Below are 13,899 nucleotides of genomic sequence, written 5' to 3'. Positions count from 1 at the left end.
ACTGCTGATACCCACTATCCGAGTATCTGCATCATGTTCTGTACACACGACGGGAGGTGTAGCTGGTATAGACTGCCCAAGTATTGGCGTCGTGTTCTGTACACACAGCCAATGCACCTCAGTACCTCAGTGATGAAGGGAATTAATGTTCCATTTTCCCTGTAGCCTTTCAATTTATTCCCCTGGACACAACCCCATCAGACCCTGTTTAATGTTTTTGCTACTCACCTACACCAGGGGGTAACTTATAGCCAACCATCTCACTTACCAATATGTCCTTGAGATGGTGGGAACTAATTATGAGTACCTGGTACAATGGTCACAGGGAGAACATGCCAACTCCACACAGACAGCAGCTAAGGTTAGGGATGTTGGAGATGTGAGGCAGCACATCTGAGGGAGTGTTGGGGTTTGTCAGGTCGGTTCAAGAACCTGATGGTACTGGGGAAGAAGCAGTTGTTGAAACTTGAGGTTTGGGACTTCAGGCTCCTGTGCCGCCTGACTGATGGCCGCATTGAGAAGAAGGCATGTCCCAGACGGTGGGAGCCATTAATGATGAATGTTGCCTTCCTGAGACGACAACTCTTGCAGACGTCCTTTTGTCCTCAAGCTCTCAAGAATGTTTTCCCTTTATTACAAAATCTACTCGATTAATAAAACCAGAATTAACTGAACAAAGCTTTCCAATGAAAGGTCACTGACCTGAACCATTAACTCTGTTTCTCTCTTCACAGATGCTACCTAGCCTGCTGAGTGTTTCCTGTTTTTATTTCAGAATTCCAGCATCTGCAGCTGTTTTCAGGATATTGTGAGAGGACACATTGTAGCTTGTGTCTCCACTGGAATAATAATTCACCTGCTCACAAAGTTCAAAGTAAATTTATTATCGACGTAAGTATATGTCACCATATACTACCTTGAGATTCATTTTCTTGCAGGCATTCACAGTAGAACATAGAAATACAATAGAATCAATTAAAAATTACACACAAAGACAGACAAACAACCATCCTCTAAACAATGCCCTGTCCAGCTTGGTTTAAGATCTCGCCCAATGGAAAAACCGCTGGCAGTGAAGCATTCCCCTAGTACCACACACTAGTATCAGCTCAGACCTGTTTTGGTCAAATCTCTACAGAGGGACTTAAATCCACAACTTCCTGTCTGGGGGAAAGAGTTAAAACTAAATTTATAGCTGTCTCTCCCTTTTCTAATTTGGGTTTCACCTGCAAAATAGGCACTCCAGCTAGTTAGCGACAACACACCCACTGTGTTTTCAGCATTGTGAAATAGCATTGTGGAGCCACGCAGTGTTATACAAGTAGGTAAAGTCTCCAGCACAATAACAATAAACCACAATATCTGATATGGCACTGATAACGTAGAAAAATAAAATTTACAGAGTCTGAATCAGACACTACAAAACGCCAGCCATACAGTGTCAACCTGTAAATCTGTGCACTCAAAAGGTAGTGGATAAAGCCCAGCCCATCACAGTTAAAGCTCTCCCCACCACTGAGCTCATCTACAGTGAGCGCCATAGCAGGAAAGCAGCACCCATCATGAAAGACCCCACCACCCAGGATGTGCTCTCTTCTCGCTGCTGCAATCAGATAGTAAGTACAGGAGCCTCAGCACCCACACCACCAGGTTCAAGAGCAGTTACTACCCTGCAACCATCAGGCTCTTGAACCACAGTGGATAACTTCACTCAACTCAACAGTGAGCAGAATCCACAATCCTTGAGCACACTGTCAAGCATTCTAGAACTCATATTCTCAACAGTTATTATTCAGCTGTCTTTTATTTACTATTTTTCACAATTTGTAGTCTGTCTTTGCTGTGTGCAGTTTTGCTCTGCTTCTGTTGTGTTTCCATGTTTACCGTCAATGCCTGCATGAAAATGAATCTCAGGGTAGCATAAGGTAACAAACGTACTTCAATGATAAGTTTACTTTGAACTTCTGAACTTACTGTCCTATGTTTAAAGTTTGAAGTAAATTTATTATCAAAATACATTTATGTCACCATATACAACCCTGAGATTAATTTTCTTGTGGGCATACTCAATACATCCATAATAGAATAATAACAATAACAATAACAGAATCAATGAAAGACCGTACCTCTTGGACAGGCACATGGATGAAAGAAAAATAGAGGGTACGGGGTAATGTGGTTTTAGTACTTTTTTTAAGGAATATATGGGTCGGCACAACATCGAGGGCTGAAGGGCCTGTACTGTGCTGTAGTATTCTAGTGTCTAGTACCAACTTGGGCAGACAACCAGTGTGCTAAAGTCAACAAACTGTGCAAACACAAAAAGGAAGAAAGAATAATAATTAATAAATAAGCAATAAATATTGAGAACATGAGATAAATCCTTGAAAGTGAGTCCATAGTTTGTGGGAACATTTCAGTGACGGGGCAAGTGAAGTTATAACTCTTTAGTTCAAGAGCCTTTTGGTTGAGGGATAATTAACTGTTCCTGAACCCGGTGGTGTGAGTCCTGTGGCTCCTGTACCTTCTTCCTGATGGCAGCAGTGAGAAGAGAGCATGACCCGGATGGCTGCGGTCTCTGATGACGGGATGCCACTTTCCTGCAACAACACTTCATGAAGATGAGTTCAATGGTGGGGACGGCTTTACCCATTATGGACTAGGCGTGTCCACAAAGTTTTTATAGGATTTTTCATTCTAGGGCACTGGTGTTTCATTGTTTCTGTTATTATCATCATTCAATTATGGGTTTACTGAGTATGACTGCAAGAAAGGCAATATACTCTCCTATACACATCTATAGAAATTTGTCAAAGTTTTAGATGTCATGTCAAATCTTTGCGAACTCCAAAGGAAGTAGAGGTGCTGTTGTGCTTTCCTCATAATTGCACTTACATGTTGGGCCCAGGACTGGTCCTCCGAAATGGTAACACTGAGGAATTTAAAGTTGCTAATCCTCTCCACCTCTGATCCTCCAATGAGGACTGGCTCATGGACCTCTGGTTTCCTCCTCCGGAAGTCAATAATCAGATCCTTGTTCTTGCTGACACTGAGTGAGAGGTTGTTATGGCACCTCTCAGCCAGATTTTCAATGTCACTCCCATATGTTGATTCGTCACCACTTTCGATTCGGCCAATAACAGTGGTACCATCAGCAAACTTGAACATGGCATTAGAGCTGTGCCTCGTAACACAGTAATAAATGTAAAGCAAGTACAGCTGGGAGCTAAGCACACAGCCTCGTGGTGCACCTGTGCTGATGGAAGTTGTGAAGGAGATGTTGTTGCCGATCCAAACTGCCTCTGGTCTGCAAGTGAGGAAATCGAGGTTCCAATTGTAGAAGGAGGTATAGAGGCACAGGTCTTGAAGCTTATTGATTAGTTTTCATAGGATGATGGTACTGAATGCCGAGCTGTAGTCAATGAAGAGCATCCTGACGTATGCATCTTCACTGTATAGATGTTCAGGATTCAATGAAGAGTCAATGAGATGTCATCTGCAGTGGAACTGTTGCTCTGGTAGGCATCTAAGTCGCTTCTCGGGCAGGAGCTGATATCTTTCATCACCACGCTTCATCTCGGTGGATGTAAGTGCTACTGGACAATACTCATTGAGGAAGTTTACCGTGTTCCTCTCAGGCACCGATATAGTGAGGTCCGCTTGAATCAGGTGGGCACCTCAGACTACCAAAGCACGAGGTGAAAGATCTCAGTGAGCATACCAGTTAGGTGATCAGCACAGGTCTTTAACAGTTGGCCAGGAACCATGTCCAGGTGGTGGGTTCACCCACCTCAAGGCTTGCTCGCATGTTGGCAGAGACTGCAATCACAGGATCATCAGGGTTATGGGTGTTTGTGATAGTTCCTCCTCGCCAAAACGAGTATAGAAGGCATTAATCTCATCTGGAAGTGAAGCTCTGTTGTCACCCATGTTGCTGGATTTTACTTCCAAAGAGGTGATGGCATTCACGCCCTGCGCAACTGTCGAGCAACCTCATATATTTACCTTCTCTATGTCCGACGGAAGTAACTTGTGAATGAACCACGTGATCAGATGAGCCGAACATCTTAAGATTCTAATAAATTCCAGCAACCAAACCCAGTTTGTAACTGATAATTGTGTCAGAGCACTGCCAGGAAAGGCTTCAAGACTTTCATCACAGTAAGTCCTAATGATATTTCCTGGTTCTACTGAAGGTCCCCCGAATTCTGAATTACATGGATCTTGTAACCGAGCATATTACCTGATATATCTGGCTTGTCGTCTATCAGCAAGCTGCCGGATATCAATGTTTTATCCTGCGTTAGCAACGTCAGCTCCAGAAACTCCTTCCCAAGATGTTTCTCTACCCATGCGTACTGTGAAAACAGAGTCAACATAGCACTTCATTCTTATCGCACTATTAGGAAATCATCAGATTGATGCAAGAAGCCGTGAATTTTTGTACATTCTTTTTATCAGTGCTATCATTCCCCCCCCCCCCCTTTTAACTATGCATATTGTCAGTAAAGGAACATACCTTTAGCCTGTGAAGGCTATAGGAGTGTTTATGCCCCTTCCAATCCTTTCCCTCTTCTACCCCCCCAATAAGTTCTTATTTCTTTTTCTCTCATGTTTCTCCAGCATTCCCTTAAATGTGTTTATGTTCAGACGATACAGGAGCAGAATTAGGCCATTCAGCCCATTGAGTGTATGCCCTCTGTTGCTAGACCCCCTACATCCTTTCCTCTTCGCGTATTCACCTATCAATATTCAATGGGTTTCACTCATTTTTTTGAACTCAAGCGAGTACAGGCTCAGAGCCATCAAGCACTCCTCCTTTCACTCCTGGGATCAATCTTGTGAATCTCCTCTGGACCCTCTCCAATGTCAGCTCATCCTTCCTTAGATAAGGGGGCCAAAGCTGCTCACAATAGTCCTAGTGAGGCCTCACCAGTGCTTTTCTATTCTAGTCCTCTCAAAATGAATGCTAACATCACATTTACCTTCCTCACCACCGACTCATTAGGAAATGCTTATTTAGTTCGTCCTCCATATCCTTGTTCCCCATTACCACCTCTCCAGCACTCCAGCATCATTTTACAGTGGTTCAATATCTTACTCTTACTTCTCTTTCACCCTTTATATCTCTGAAGAAACTTACTGTATCCTCTTAATTATTGGCTAGCTTAGCTTTGTATCCCACCTTTTCATTCTTTATGACTTTTTAGTTGCCTCTGGTGGTTTTTAAAAGTTTCCCAATCCTCTAACTTCTCACAAATCTTAGCTCTATTATACGCCCTCTCGTTGGCTTTTATGTTGGCTTTGACTTCTCTTGTCAGCCACAGTTGTGTCCTGCCCTGAGAATACTTCTTCCTCTTTGGCGTGTACCTATCCTGCACCTTCTGAATTGCTCCCAGAAATTCCTGCCATTGCTGCTCTGCCATTATCCCTGTTAGTTTTCCTTTCCAAAGAATTTCGGCCTGCTCCTCTCGCATGCCTCTGTAATTCCCTTTACTCTATTGTAATACTGATACATCTGAATTTAGTTTCTCCTGCTCAAATTGCAGGATGAATTCTATCATATTATGATTACTGGCCCCCTTTACCTTAAGCTCTCTAATCAATTCCAGTTCATTGCAAAACAGCTGATCCCCTAGTGGGCTCAACCACAAACTGCTCTAAAAAGCCATTGCATAGGCGCTACAGAAACTCCCCCTCCTGGAATCCAGCACCTACCTGCATATTGAAATTCCTCATGACTATCGTAAGTCTTCTGACTTGCATTTTCTATCTCTCCCATTGTAATTTGTAGACCACAATCTTACTACTATTTGTGGGTCTGTATACAGCTCCCATTAGTGTCTTTTACCCTTGCAGTTCCTTAGCTCTATCCACAACAATTTAAGACTTTCCGATGTCATCTCTTTCCAATGATTTGACTTTATTTTATTTAACAACAGAGCCACACCACACCCTCTACTTGCCTGTCCTTTTGATACAATTAAACTCCTGACTATAATCCTCTTTCAGCCACGATTCAGTGATGCCCACAACATCATACATGCCCATCTGTAACTGTGGTAGAAGTACACCTTGTTCCATACACCGTGTGTATTCAAATATGACACCTTCAGTCCTGCATTCATCTTTTCAATTTTGTCCGCCTTTTACATTGCAGCTCATCCTGTTGACTACAATTTTGCCCTATCATCAGCCTCTCTTGCTAATGGTCTGACTACACACTGCCTCTCTTTGTAAGCAAACTACCTCACTCTCAGCACTGTCACTCCAGTTCCCATCCCCTGGCCAAACATCTCTAGCAAACCTGCCCGCAAGGATATTGGTTTCCCCATGGGTTCAGGTGTAACCCGTACCTTCTGTACAGGTTCTACCTTCCCCAGAAGAGATCCAAATGATCGATAAATCTGAACCCCCGCCTCCTACACCAGTGCCTCAGCTACACATTCACCTGCCAACTCATTCTATTCTTAAACTCACTGGCACATGGCACAAGCAGCAATCCAGAGATTACTGTGCTGGAGGTCCTGATTTTCCAGCTTTCTATCAAGCTCCCCAAAATTTCTTTTCAGGACCTTCTTACTTTTCCTACCTCTGTCATTGGTGCCAATTGGTACCAAGACTTCGGGCTGCTCACTCTTCCCCTTTAGAATGCCGTAGACTCAATCAGAGACATCTCTGACCCCAGCGCCTGGAAGCAACATACCATCCGGGTGTCTTTATCGTGCCCACAGAAACTCATTTCTCTTCCTCTGACGATGGAATTTCCTATCACCACTGCAGTACTCTTCACCTCTCTTCTCTTCTGAGTCACAGCATAGTCTCAGTGCCAGAGACCTGGTCACTGCAACACCCCGCTGTAGGTCATCCATCTCATTAGTATCCAAAATGGTATACTTATTATTGAGGGGAACGGCCACAAGGGTACACTGTAGTGGCTACCTATTTTCCTTCCTTCTCTTGAGACACCCAATTATCTGCCTCCTGCAACCTAGGGGTGACTACCTCCCTGTAGCTCCTATCTATCACCTTTTCATTCTCCCGTAGGAGCTGAAGGTCATCAAACTGCAGCTTCAGTTCTTTAATATATTCTCTGCGAAGATGCAGCTTGGTACACCTAGTGGAGATCTGGTTATCGGGGAGGCTGAAGGTCTCCCAGAATTCCCACATTTTATACATAGAACAAAACAGCCCCGGATCCATTCTCACTACACTACAGTGCCCTAACAGATGAAGAAAGAAGAATAAAGAAAAAAAGAAACTTACCAGATACCTACCTTTCCCAGCCTGATCTCACTCAAGCCTGATGAGCCAAAGCCACTCTGGAAGTGGTTCACTCAAAGCAACGGCCATTCCAAGAATGGCCGCTCCGCACGCACCTGCCTTATTTTTATTCGCTCTTTCTAATGAATCCTGCTCAGTGATTGGTTGCAGTCCAACTCCAAAAAATTGCCGTGCAGCACTGCCTTTTTAAACCTTGTTCCACTTGAAAAAGTCCTCCCCTACTTCGATCAAACATTTGCCAGAAACACTGAGTTGAGGTGAGGATGGTCCATGCCTATCCTTTCAATCACCTACAGAATTTTAAAGCCCTCCCAACCCCTCTTAACCCACCGTTTGTTTTCTCTTATCAAGAGAAAAATCCAATCTTTACCAACAGACAAGTTGGCTACTTATTACCATTCTGTCAAATCTTTCGGTATCTTTTCCTTTTATCACTGTATAATGTGGCGACAAGAACTGTGAACATGTGGTCTAACCAATATTCTAAACATCTTACGGAACTTGCCTGCTCTGCATTTACCTCTCTAGAGATGAACATCAGTACGTACTTTGCTTTTCAATGACCTTGATTAATTATGCTGCTACATTTAGTGTTGTGTGTCTGCAAAAAGCTCAGTTCCTCTACCGGATTTTGACATCTACTCGCCTTTGAATAGTTGGCTTACTTATTATTATCAAAATATACCACCTCACATTTGTCCACAGTGAATTTTACTTCTCATAAACTATGGCCAAAACAAAAAGGACATTTGCATTCTAGTTTCATTCTCTAGCACGAGTTCCTGCACATCATTCTTACAAAATTACTTATTTAAGCTCCAAATGGTTATCCAGGGAAAATATATCCACAACGCATCCAGAACATCTGTATTTCTGTTCTTTCTCAATGTGTTCAGGATTTAAGTACTTTTATTTACAATTGAATTTCTTTTTGCAAACAGCATTTTCTTCCAAGCATTCTAACGTGCTTGGTGCCAGTCTATTTTTTAATTGCTAGATGCATGTGTGGGACAATGTTCATATTTCCATGAGACCATAAGACACAGGAGCAGAATTTGCCATTCAGCCCATCAAGTCTGCTCCTCCATTCAATCATGACTGATTTATTATCCCTCTCAACTCCATTCTCCTGTCTTCTCCCTATGACCTGTAATGCCCTTACTAATCAAGAACCTATCAACCTCTGCTTTAAATATATGCGATGAGTCTGAATTCCACAGATTCACCACCCTCTGGCTAAAGAAATTCCTCTTTATCGCTTTTCTAAAGAGACATCTTTCTATTCTGGTCCTAGACTCCCCCACTATAGGAAGCATCCTCTCCACATTCACTCTATGTAGGCCTTTTATTACATTATAGCTTTCAATGAGATTACCCTCCAATCATTTTTATAAACTCCAGCGAAAATACCACCATTTCAGTATATACCTTGGTAAATATTTAATCTGTTTTCTTGGTTGACATTTTTGCATAACTCACTTTTTCAAAAGGACAGTGATCATACTTCTTTATAGGGCTGGTGCAAATGAACACGTCAGTGCTGTGAAAAAGAAAAGCAGACACATATCACTACAGAAATCTGGTGGAGTTCAGCAAGAAGTGAAATTGTTTTGGAGACTTGACTTACTTTTTCATGTTGGCCATCTCTTTCACTGCCTCCACTGCTCCTGGAAGGGGATCAAGTTCAATGAAGAAGTTCTTCGACTCCCATATGCTTATTGCTTTCTCCTGTGTGATTTTAATTTAAAAATACAAGAATATTTTAATTAGAAGTCAAGTTCAATTGATGTCATTTATATAACTAATATCCCCTACATTGTCACTAAATAAATGAATTCAACGTGGGGTGCAGGATATGAAATATTCTTCTCCTCACTGCTGCCAACAGGACGATGGTACAGGAGCCTCAGGACCCACACCACCAGGATCTTGAACCAGGAGGAAGAACTTCACTCACTCCATCACTGAAATATTCCCACAACCTGTGGCCTCACTTTTAAGGATTCTTTATCTCATGTTCTCAATTTTTATTGCTTGTTTATTTATTATTGTTTTTCTTCTTCTTTTTGTACACATATTTGCACAGTCTGTTTCCTCTTGTACGTTGGTCGTTTGACCATCGTGTTCATGTGCCGTTTTTCATTGATTCTATTGGGTCTCTTTTTACTGATTGCCCGCAAGAAAATAACTTTCAGGATAATATATGGTGACATATGTACTTTGATAGTAAACTTACTTTGAACTTTAATCTACTTGCAGTGGATGTGACCTAGAAATTATGCATACTATTTCCAGCCAAACTGTGCCACCACGCTCAACGATAGCTTCTATCCTGCTGTCACCAGAGCATTGAACAGTTTCCTACTACAATAGGAAGAACTCTTGACCTGATGATCTACACCATTGTGATTTTGCATCTTATCTTCCGCCTGCAACACCCTTTCTGAATCAGAATTAAGTTTATTATCACTGACTCAGTGGTCTAGTGGTTAGCAGAAAGCTTTACGATACCAGTGACACAGGTTCAGTTCCTGCTGCTGCCTCTAAGGAGTTTGTATGTTCTCCCCATGACTGCCTGGGTTTCCTCCAGGTGCTCCGGTCTCCTCCTACAGTCCAAAGATGTACTGGTTGGTAGGCTAATTGGCCATTGTAAATTGTCCCATGATTAGGCTAGTGTTAAATTGGGGGTTGCTGGGTGGCAAGGCTCAAAGAGCCAGAAGGGCCTAGCCCACTCTGTATCTCAATAAATAAAGAAAATTGTTGCTTTGTGGTAGCAGTATAAGGCAAAGACATAACTTACTATAAATTACAAAATTAACAGTGCAAATAAAATGAATAATGCTCTTGGATCATTCAGAAATCTTAACAGCAGAGGGGAAGAAACCGTTTTTGAATTGTTAAGTGTACGTTTTCAGGTTCCTGTACCCTTCCTGATGGTAGTAGCGAGAAGAGGGCCGGTCCCAGATGAAGAGTTTTCCTTTGTAACACCTCAATGCACTACGGTAATGAAAAGATCTGTGTGGACGGTGTCCAAAACAAATTTTCTCACAGTACAATACCTTGGTACATGTGACAATAATAAGCCTATTTACCTTGCCACAAATACAATGAGTGGCCACTTTATTAGGTATAGGTGTGGAAGCCAGTGTGGTCTTCTGCTTTTGTAGCTTGTCCACTTCACTGTCAAGCATGTTGTGCATTCAGAGATGCTCCTCTGCACACCAGTGTTGTAAAGCCTGGTTATCTGAGTTACTGTTCCTGTCCGTCAGCTTGAACCAGTCTGACATTCTCCTGACCTCTCATTAACAAGGCACTTTTGCCCACAGAAATGCTGCTCACTGGATTTGTTTAACACACCATTCTCCGGAAACTCTAGAGACTGCTGTGTGTGAAAATCCCAGATCAGCAGTTTCTGCGAATCTCAAACCACTCTGTCTGGCACTGGCAACCATTTCAAGGACAGAGTCACTTAGATCACATTTCTTCCCCATTCTGACGTTTGGTCTGAACAACAACTGAACCTCTTGACCATGTCCGCATGCTTTTATGCATTGAGTTCCTGCCACATGATTGGCTGAGTAGATATTTGCATTAACGAGGTGCTCAACTGTACTGTACCTAATAGAGTACTAAGTGAAAGCAAAATCAGCAGATGCTGTAAATCTGAAATAAAAACATAATGCTGGAAGCACTGAGCATCAGCAGAAAGAAAAGCAGAGTTAAATGTTTCACATCGGAGGCACCTCATTCTGAACAATTCTCTCAAAGGGTCTTTGACCCTAAACATTAACCATGTTTTTTGTTCCACTGTTGCTACTAGGCCTGCTGTGTTGCTGAATTCTGTGCTTTTATAAAACAATATTTGAATACAACATATAATGTAATGAACACAAATGAAGTTCTTTTTGATACAGGATGAATTATGTGAGTCAGAAGGCAAAACTCTACAAGAAAAATACAACTGCAGATGCTGTGGATCAAACAATACGTACACAATGCTGGAAGAACTCAGCAGGTCAGGCAGCATCCGTGAGAAAAGAGTAGCCAACGTTTCTCGGCCCGAAAACCTGCTGAGTTCTTCCAGCGTTGTGTACGTAAAACTCAACAAGATCTTTCTTTTTACTTTTGCTTGTCAATGCTGGCTAGGATTCAGAATATGAAGCAATTGGTATCTGCATGACTTGGTTCATTGCATTCCTGGGAGTGAGCCAATAGGTTGTGGGTTCATCCCATAAGACATAGAGCAGAATTAGGCCATTTGGCCCATCGAGTCTGATCTGCCATTCCATCATGGCTGATTTATTTTCCCATTCTCTCTGGAACTTTCGATGCCCTTAATAATTAAGAACATCCCAACTTCCACTTTAAATATACCCTTTGACTTGGCCTCCATAGTCACCTGTGGCATGTATTTATGACACCATTACAAATCAAAAACATATCGACCTCACCTTTAAGTATACCTAACGACCAGGCCTCCACTATCTATGGCAATGAATTCCATAGATTCACCACCTCTGGCTAAAGCATTTTAATAGACCAAATGTTCATTAAGGGGTCTGTAGACCCCTTACTGATGGGGTAAAGAACTTGCTCCATAGCTCTGTTCTGAACAGAGCTCCTTTTATTGTGAGGTTTTCTTGTCCTACACTCTTCCCACTATTGAAAACATCTTCTCCATTTCCACTCAATCTAGGCCTTTCAATATTTGACAGGTTTCAATGAGATTCCCCCTCATTCTTCTAAGCTCCAGTGAGTACAGGCCCAGAGCCATCAAACGGTCATATGTCAACACTTTTATTCCCTCTGTCATTGGAAACACTATCCATTCCAACATGAGCTAGCTGTGCATGGAGGGGGTTGGCTGTAGTGCAAAAGAATGACATACAGGTACTTTAAAGATTAGCTTTATTTGTCACTTGTACATCAAACAGAGTGAAATGAGTCATATGCGTCAGAGGTGCAGTATTTACTTTGGGATAACAAAGAAATTGGAATTAGATGACTTCGTTACAAGGTAGGATTAGGTAACAGGTAAGGGGAAATCAGCAAGGATTGTGCTGGACAGCCCAGCAAGTGTTGCTGTACTTCTGGTGCCAACACAGCATGCTCACAACTCACTAACCGTAACCATTGCCTTTGGAATGTGGGAGGAAACCAGAGCACCCGGAGGAAACCCACACGGTCTCAGAGAGCCCCTTAGTGACGGTGGCAGGATTCACCCCTCGACTGGTGGTAGCTGGCGCTGTAAAGTGACAGCACTAACTGCTACACAGCCGGGCTGCTCTACACTTTTCAGTAAGGCAGAAACTCTGCTTTCAAATTGCTTTGAGCTCGTTTTTCCTTACCTCTATTATCTAATCCCACCTAGGAACTAAGACACCTAATTCCAACTTTTCGTTTATCCCAAAGTAAATATTGCACCTCTGATGACCACATCTTCAACTACTGAATGGCTGAATTCTGGAATTTACTCTCTCCACTTCTCTTGCCCTGACTGCTCAGACCCAAAATCGCATTGTGTGGATCAAAATCAATTTTCATTGGATAAAGCACCTGAATGGAGACTGAGCTAAAGGGAACAAACAAAATAGGATTTACTACTATTAACTTAAGAGTGAACTGTGGGCTAGACATGGAGAATTTTCCAATCAAAGTCAGATTTATTACTTAAGTATGTAGATGACATCATATACTACCTTGTGATTCATTTTCTTGTAGGCATTTACAGGAAAATGCTCAAACAAACTCCTCTCCCTCCTGCCATCTGGCAAGAGGAACCGAAGCATTCGGGCTCTCACGACCAGACTGGGTAACATTTTCTTCCCTCAAGCCATTAGACTCCTCAATACCCAGAGTTTAGTCTGACACACACACACACACACACACTCCACTCCCTTTGCAATTTTTGCTCATTTCTTTCTCAATTCCTGCTAAAATATTGTTTACATCATTTATTATTATATCGTAATTTTCCCTTACTGTGTCTATTGTCTTGTTTCGTAATTATTGTACTGTCTTGCACTGTTCTGAGCACTTTATATAGTCCCATGTAGGTCTGATGTAGTTTTGTGTTGTTTCATGTAGCACCAGGGTCCTGGAGAAATATTGTTTTGTTTTTACTGTGTACTGTATCAGCAGTTATGGTTGAAATGACAATAAAAGTGACTTGACTTGAAAATAAATACAATAGAATTTATGAAAAAACATACAATGACTAATAATCAGCCAATGGGCAAAAGAAACATTGTGCAAATAAAGTAATACTGAGATCACAAGTTGTAAAGTTCTTGAAAGTGAGCCAGCAGTTTGTGGAATCAGTTCAGAGCTGAGGTGAGAGAAGTTACCCATGCTGGTTCAGGAGTCCGTTGGTTGTAGAGTAATAATTCTTCTTGAACCTGCTGGTGTGAGATGCAAATTTCCCCTACCTCCTGCTCGACGATAGTAACAAGGAGTGAGTTTGGCCTGGATGGGGCAGAGAGGGGGTGCTTGATGATGAATGCTCTTTCTTGTGGCAGTGCTCCATGTAAACATGCTCAACGGTGGGGAGGGTCTTGCTTATTATTTATTTATATAGAGATAACAGGTGAAACAGGCCCTTCCAGCCCAACAAGC

General features: G+C 42.2%; 1 protein-coding gene across 5 annotated transcripts in view; it reads right to left on the bottom strand.

Moving 5' to 3' along the window:
• LOC132399110 (5'(3')-deoxyribonucleotidase, mitochondrial-like) overlaps window positions 1-13,899 on the bottom strand; it is a 36,490-nt gene that overhangs the window by 13,001 nt on the left and 9,590 nt on the right. For 4 of the 5 annotated variants that reach the window (XM_059979082.1, XM_059979081.1, XM_059979080.1 and 1 more), the window contains exons 3-5: window positions 8,912-9,012; window positions 8,764-8,824; window positions 4,244-4,358 (exon numbers count right to left, since the gene is read on the bottom strand). In XM_059979082.1, the coding sequence (XP_059835065.1) occupies window positions 4,244-4,358; window positions 8,764-8,824; window positions 8,912-9,012 (277 nt within the window). Of the gene's footprint in view, window positions 1-2,895; window positions 3,820-4,243; window positions 4,359-8,763; window positions 8,825-8,911; window positions 9,013-13,899 lie in introns of all 5 variants that reach the window. The other variant, XR_009513873.1, reaches the window with a different exon arrangement.

Source organism: Hypanus sabinus, chromosome 9, assembly GCF_030144855.1.
Source record: "Hypanus sabinus isolate sHypSab1 chromosome 9, sHypSab1.hap1, whole genome shotgun sequence".
In the NCBI taxonomy this organism is placed as follows: domain Eukaryota; kingdom Metazoa; phylum Chordata; class Chondrichthyes; order Myliobatiformes; family Dasyatidae; genus Hypanus; species Hypanus sabinus.
Note: the sequence above shows the minus strand (reverse complement) of the source record. Positions and strands in the feature narration are given on the sequence as shown.